Source organism: Myxocyprinus asiaticus, chromosome 44 (genome assembly GCF_019703515.2).
Source record: "Myxocyprinus asiaticus isolate MX2 ecotype Aquarium Trade chromosome 44, UBuf_Myxa_2, whole genome shotgun sequence".
NCBI lineage: Eukaryota > Metazoa > Chordata > Actinopteri > Cypriniformes > Catostomidae > Myxocyprinus > Myxocyprinus asiaticus.
Window position 1 is genome coordinate 11,611,494 of NC_059387.1, and position 7,946 is coordinate 11,619,439.

General features: G+C 34.2%; 1 protein-coding gene across 1 annotated transcript in view; it reads left to right on the forward strand.

Annotated features, from left to right (window-relative positions):
* LOC127434752 (ras-related protein Ral-A) overlaps positions 1–4,605 on the forward strand; it is a 13,707-nt gene extending 9,102 nt beyond the window's left edge. The window contains exon 5 of the mRNA XM_051687705.1: positions 1,193–4,605. Within this exon, the coding sequence (XP_051543665.1) occupies positions 1,193–1,315 (123 nt within the window). The 3' untranslated portion in view covers positions 1,316–4,605. The remainder of the gene's footprint in view (positions 1–1,192) is intronic.
* The last annotated feature ends 3,341 nt before the right edge of the window (positions 4,606–7,946 follow it).

Consider the following 7,946-nt stretch of genomic DNA (forward strand, 5'->3'; position numbering starts at 1 on the left):
AAGCAATTAAAATAACGAAGTGATCAAAAAATCTTATTTAACCGCCTCCCCAAATCCAAACACTTACCGTCTCCAACGGCCCATTTGCCATCACACAGTCAACGACAACAGGTGAAAAATTACGAATAGCCTACAGATTAAGAACTGAAGACAATTATAAATGTAAATACAATAATAATTAAAAAAATAAGTCTAATAAATTCCCTTGTGCCAAATGTGTGTTCTTATCGAATTTTGTATTTGTTTGTATTGCGTGTTGGTAATACAGTTAATGCTGCCTAAAGAAAATAAAATAGAACTCAATTTTAGGTTTAAGGCGAACGTGTTTTGTATTACTTTGATTTAATCACTTTCGTCTTTGTTTCTTTAATACAAAGATATATATTACTGAACCTGCAGAGTTGCATTCACAATGCATGCCAACCGTGCGGAAATAAAGCGAACTTAACTCACAGTGAGATGAACGGAGATCATTTGCATCATTCTCGTAGACGACATTATTCTTGGAAACAGTTTTCAGATGATTGAAACGGAGAAAAAGAGTGATAACTCTACATGCGTCTGTTCCACGAGACCTGGGGCCTCATGTATAAAACTCTGCTTAGATTTCTCCCTAAAAGTGTGCGTAAGCACAAGTCAGATTTTGCGTACGCACAAAAAATTCTGATTTATTAAACCGAACGTATGCCAGAACCAGCGCATAGTTCCCTTAATAAATCCCAGCTAGCGGAAGATTGTGCGTACATGCACGTGATTCATTCCCCACCCCGTCTCCTCCCCAAAATAAACATATATGGAGCATACAATGCCTGTTTTTACTATGCTTATCCTCATCTGCATACAATTACCATATACTTTTCACCATCCAGACACGTGATTACTGCGTTTAACGGTACGAGAAACTGTATTATAAGAGAGAAGACTGTAAATGTCACGTGCCCAAAGGTTAGATGCTGCACCATGAAGAAACATTAGTTATTAAGATATGAACTTGTTTTCAAAGAATATATCTTGAATATCCCTTGGCAAAATGTTTTTATTTTTGCAGACATGAATCTAACCATGGCAATTTTGCTTCTCAGAAAACCTTTTAAATCGTTTTAAGTGTGTTTTTATTGAGAAGTTAAATATTTAGTACTGGAAACAAAATTAGTGAAGCATTTTCCAGAAAACTGTACTGTCTTTGTTGCAGGTTTTCTTTGACCTTATGAGGGAAATTCGTGCCAGGAAGATGGAGGACAGCAAGGAGAAAAACGGCAAGAAGAAGAGGAAAAGTCTGGCCAAACGGATCCGTGAAAGATGTTGCATTTTATAGTCTCTCTGATGATATTCTCTTAGGTTTTACATATGTATCTGGATGTCTATATTTTGCCCTATTGCCAACTAATCCCCATCTGCGATATTTCCTTGTGTTTGTGCGTCAGATGTGGGGTTGTTGCTAGAATAAGGATCAGGAATGTCTGTTATGGTTGATTTCTTAGGCTATGCCACATGCTGTATTGTCTACTTTAGGCTGAAATCTCCTGTGTGTCTGTTGAAGCACAGGACACTATTGCTTCATTCATTGGTTTTAGAAAAAAAATGAACCCAGCACATCATAAACTAAACCTAATTTTGGATGCTTTCTTAAAAACAGCAAAAAATAAATAAAAATAAAAGAATGGTGTCCATTATTAGTTTTAACATAATAATGTAATAATAAGTACAGTGACGATTGGGCTTTTGTTACTCCAGTTAGTGACAGTTGTACCCGAGTTGTTATTATTGTTTATTTATTTTATTTTGTTTAGAGACTTAATGTTCCCTAACTTTACCCAGCTACTTGGCAGCATCAGTGGACTAAATGATACGTAAACAGGAAGTTATTTTGGCTGCAGCCATTTTGTGTACTTCAGTTCTTGATGCCTGGATGTCCAGTTGTGAATGTGACTTGCACTTATCACCCATACTGGCAGAGCTCCACTGATCCCATTTGTGTCTGATCATTTTGGAATTAGAGAGGCGGCTAGCAAGATGGGAAAGAGACCCTACATTGTATTGCTTATGTGAGCAGCAAGTTAGAGAAATGACACTTTGACATTTGCTCTCCGTCTTGCTAATGGAAGGTCAAAATGCCACAGCAACATTGCATGTGGCCAAAGTATGTACAATGACAATCTTATGCTTTTCATATGGGATATGTAAATCCAAAATGTGTCCTTTTGGACAGCTTGTGTACTCATGCCCACTGTTCGAGTCATAACCAGAAAAATACATGTTTCTATTGTCATCTTGAAAATATGTAATGTGTATCAGTCCAGTAACTTTTTTTTCTTAGTTTGCTTTTCTGCGTATTTATACATGTATTGCTGGTGTTTATTTCAGCCACTTCAAAAATATATATTTTTTTTCTAATTTAAATGTGCTTTATTATTCAAATGGATTTATATGGAGTTCTAATTTTCTGTATTGTGGCCATACCTCGATTGCTTTTTAGAAGAAAGAAAAAGATGATACATCCCAGATTTCTGGTTTATCATGACTAGTTCTTTGAATGTAAAAACTGAGGCCACATCCACACTAATCCATTTTCAGTTCCCAAATGTCATCATTTTCTAAATGATGTGGTAATGGAGAGCATTTTAGGTGGAGGAAAATGCAGTTCTAGTCTTTAAACGGAAATGGATTTGTGTAAATGTGGCCTTACTGTTTTAGCTATTGTTTTCAAGGCACTTCTGGCAACATGCAGGAAAATAATATACAGTGCTGTGCAAAAGTCTTAGGTGCATTATATTTATATATTCTGCTTTTAGTGTATCAATAGGAAATATCCATTTTAGATTTCAACATTCCCTTTGCAAATAGAATTGAATAGAATTAAAACAAGGAGCTCTACAACAGATGTCATGGCCCCCACAGAGCCTGGATCTCAACATCATCGAGTCAGTCTGTGATTACATAAAGAGACAGAAGCAATTGAGACAGCCGAAATAGATAGATAGAACTGTGGTGAATTCTCCAAGAAGCTTGGAACATCCTTTCTGCCAACAACCAAGAAAAACTGTATCCAGGTGTACCTAGGAGAATTGGGGCTGTTTTAAAGACAAAGGTGGTCACACCGAATATTGATTTAGCTTTTTTATGTTTACTGGACTTTGTATGATGTTAATTGATTAATGAAAACTATTTATGGCATTATTTTTGAAGACATCCTCACTATGCAACATTTTTCACAAGTGCCTAAAACTTTTGCACAGTACTTTAAGTCCTTCTCTAAATCAACTGTAACATTTTCATTGGATAAGTGACTAGTTCTCCCATTTGTCATTGCACAATGGCTCTGTGTTGACATGTGAGAATAATGAACGTGCATCACTTCATGCAAAGGTGTCAAGAGCAAAATGTTTGCTTGGGAACCAACATAACGTGAGCAGTGGTCTTAAGTATGAACTACTAACACAAGAACCTCCTGTTATTGAATATATGAATCTAAAGATGTCACACCAAAGGCCAGTGGGGTATTATTGCATGGTGGATTATATCTCTGCTGAAGTTTAATGTATGCAAAGGCTTTTGTAGCAATAGCAGCTGTGTTCTTGCCTGTTTTGATTAATCATTTCTTTCATGGTGCTATTTTTGCTTATTTAAAAAGACTTTGTCCTTCGTATGTATGTGTACTTGTCTGTGTATGTCTGAAGCATGGAAGTGTGTGTCGAGAATGGATGTGTATTTTAAAGGGGAAGGGTATTCTGTTAAAAATGTTTTTAGTGCGCAGCAAGTAAAAATATGATTTCAGTGTAAAATATACAAAATGTATTGCTAGTTTTCAGTAGTAGGTAGAATTTCTAGTTGAACGTTATGTGTAAAATATTCAGACTAACTGCTCAAGTTCATTATTTTTCTTTAAGGACCGGCCATTCCTTATGTGTGCCATTTCCCACTGTAACAGTAACATTTTGCTTTCGAAGCAAGGAAAATGTAATTTACTAATTTAATTGATTTAATTTATACAAATTTCTTTCTGAATTAAATGTGTTTCTAAAGTTTTCTTATTTACCTTGGCATTTGCTTTGAAAGGTATGTTTTCTCAAATGTTTTTCTTTTCTCTTTTAACCACATATCTATACAGATTATGTATACTCTTACATTATGGTTATGCTAAAGTATTTCTATTAAAATCATATATTGTTGTTATGCTTTGACTGTACTGGAAAAGAAATACTTATTGCTATAGCATCAATGCCCTGACTGCCTGAAATGATCCAATTCTTGTTATTGCAAATTTTATTTGTTAATTAAAAAAATAGAAAAGAAAATACACATCTCTATTGCATTATGAATGTAATTCTATGGTTTTCCACATGGTGACATCAACTTTTGGATCGTGTTATATGTAAAGAACATGTCAGTGCTTATTGATAATTTACCCTTTTTGTTTTTTTTTTTTCAATTGCAGCCTATCAAAAGAACTGACTGCACAAGCATTCATTCACCCTTCGTGTTGGGTAGACTTACGAAATGTAATCTGGTATAATTACAAACTCTACGACCAAAATTGTAATCAGTAATGTATTTTTTATATTAAACATTTTAGGTCATCTAAATGTGAAATGTATTAACCAATTAACCATCCTTTTATTAAAACCAACTTGCTATTTGTTAGCCGAGTAAAACAAAGGCGCTTAAATGGTCACATTAAATTTGAGAACAATAATGAGTGAATGTCTATCGATATGTTGAATCCTCATAATTATTCATAAGGTGTAAAGGTGTGGCCTTTGCCTGCACTGTGTATTTTCTCTTATCAGATTGCCCACAAGTATCTAGTGGAGAAGTAACTATCTCCAGGGGACACTACAGACTTCAAGCAGCAGCTATATCACATCTGGAAATGAAATATGAAAGTATTGCACACTCAAATAATAAATAATAACAATTTTAAGTCAAATTGAATTGAGAAATATATAGCAAAAAATAAAATAATATTTTAATTTTTATTCATTTAATTTAGACAACTTTACACAGTTCAATTTGATGGAATTTAATTATGAAATTAAAATGTGTAAATCTTAGGCTTTGAGATTTTTTGTGTGCTCACAGTACATTTTTCTTCTAAAACAGTATTTTTCAAATTAATAGAAGTAATTTTTCATGAATAGAGTACACTTTTGTGTCCCATTACTTTTCTTTTTTTTTTAATCATTAGCACACATTTTTTTTATGTTTTTAATTTTTTATTTATTTATTTTTTTGTGATATATGTTACATGTTATATATTATATGTAAGATCAACTGTAATCTAACATAAGATTTACGCAGCATGAGAAGTAGTCTGTTTCAAACATCAAATATCTATTTCTCCCTCTTAAAACTGTGATTTTGGCCTGTTTTGACTTTTAGCAAAAATTAAGATCACAACTCATAATTTTGCCTTAAGCTATTGAACTGGTATTCAGTTTATTGTAGGAAAAATGTCAAAACTATTTAAAAGTATATATGTTTATTTTATTCCACATTTTGAGAGCAACTCTGTTATCGTATGAAATTCCTATTTTAAAAAATTACAAATAAATAGCATTGCTTAAAATTGTGACACCCAAGAATCTGAACTATTTCTACCACATTGCGGGAAGAGAAGTAAATAATCTCAATCCATTTTCTCACATTTTACACACATTTGTTGACTGCATACTTTAAAGTCAATAATTCAACCCTGTTGTTGCCAGTGTTACTGTATGAAAAATTATCAAAAAGTTTTTTTTTTTCATTTATTTGCAACTCAGGCTTAAAGGTGCACTCTGTAATTTTGTTCTCAATAAAAGCGTTTTACTTCTAAAGAAATTAATAGTAATTTTGAAATGTGTATAAAATCATGAGCACTTACATGAGATGAAGACTTGAATCACATCAGTTTTAACCTACATGGGGGAGGGGCACCCTCATGGGGGCTGTCATTTTAGGATCACATGACCTGCTGAATACTACTCGCTTAATCTCAATAACCACCCTGTTACTGGACACTTTCACTCATGGATTAAATTAATCATGCCTTACTGTGAATAGTGAATTTCTACAATCTGTAACTGAAAACTACTAATTTTGAATGATGCTGCATCCACACCACTAGGTGTCAGTGTCCAAGATGACATGCATACAAAATTACTGAGTGCACCTTTAAAATTATATGTTTTTAAAGCAAGGAATAAAGACAAATCACATTGTGAAGCTGAAAAATTAAAATTGTATCAATTGCATTAAAAAAATTATAATTTGCAAATCTTTGCCATAAAAAAATAAAATAAAATAAAAATAAATTGGACTGCACATGTGAAATGACCAGTTGGGTTAACAATGTGATTTAGTTGTTCACAATGTGACAACGGTGACATGTTTTTCATGGGCTGAGTTCTCAATGGCATACTTCACATACTGCTCATACTACTTCTGCTGTCAGTCTATAGCAGACATAAGAGTAGTATGGTAGTATACCATTACCAAAGTGTTTGTTCTGACACCTCCAATTCGGCAAAAACTCTAAGCAGCACATAACCTTTTCAAATGAATAATGTTTCTGGTTATTATATGTCAAATTCCTATCTATCTGAATTCCACTTCACCCTCTACATCAGGGGTGTCAAAACACACAGCCAGTGGAGTCTAATCTGTCCGTGCAGCATTTGTCACTTGCAGTCTCGCACATGAGTGTGAGTTCAGGTAACATTCACTTACTCGGTAGTATGAATTGCATACTTCCATACTTCAACAGGCCTACTTACTGACTACTAGATGGAAGTAGAGGAATATGTTTACAGATTTTTCACATTTCTCCAAACTAAGGTCAATATTCTCAGAACAATTAACACAACCATTTGAATAATACTTAATTTTCCTAAGCAGACATGTTTCGTGATTTAAAAAATATTCTTGAAACACTATACACATCTCCAAGGCTCATACTTTCAAAACGATTGGTAAGGCACACAGCAAAGGAAATGCAGTGGTGATGGTGGGTTCCTCTTGAACGTTTTTGCCACCCGGGGCCGCCCGCATTTGTATTGTTATGCGGCCCTTTGTTTCAGGGGGCCATAAGCAGTCGTCTTACTTCGCCTAGTGCTAAGTCCACCCCTGGGAATATCACTGGTCAACATGCCACAATCAGTGTCACTGTTCAGCAAGGACCCAACATCATCATCTGTGCTTTGCTGGCTTCGAGGCAATACAAAACAGGAGAGACCAGGAGCTAGTTGTCACACGGGGACATTGTCACAAGGGGTATATTTGAGTAACTATAAGATTTGGAGTCAAAAGTCCAATAGTGCAAATGTGTGTTTACTGTAAATTACTTTTTTTGATTATTATTATTAATTCACTATCCAAGGTACATTTTCAGAGATTTCTCCTCTCCACTCAAATTCTTGCTCTGCTTGCTCCCCGCTCACTGTGTGAAGCTCACTGCAAAACTGTAAAGCTTTATTGTTTTTATTTTTTATAAAATAAATAAATAAATAAACAGAGAACGCTTGGAGAAAAGTGTAATGATTTATTGAAACACTTCTGCAACATGAATTAAATCAATTAAAATGAATTGTTTTACTTTAAACAGAGCTACTTGTCTATCACACATATTTCAGGTTCTCTCTTAGACCGTTTTTTTTTTTAGGAGCATAATCAATAAATTATGCACTAGTTATTACTATTGGCTAATAGATAAAGTAATCAAAATGTAATAATGTAATCCATAAAAATAAAAAGTAATCTGATTACATACATTTTAAAATGCAATGTTATTACAAGTTAGCTACTTGGGTTTTGTAATCTGATTACACAATCCAAATCCCATCCCTTACAACCAAAGTGCCTTTAGGCAAGTCAGGTCACTTCACAGCCATTTTTGGAACGCTCCCGGGCAGCTATTTCCAGTCATGAAAGTACAGCTCCTATCTACTTGAATCAGGGAACACCGAAAT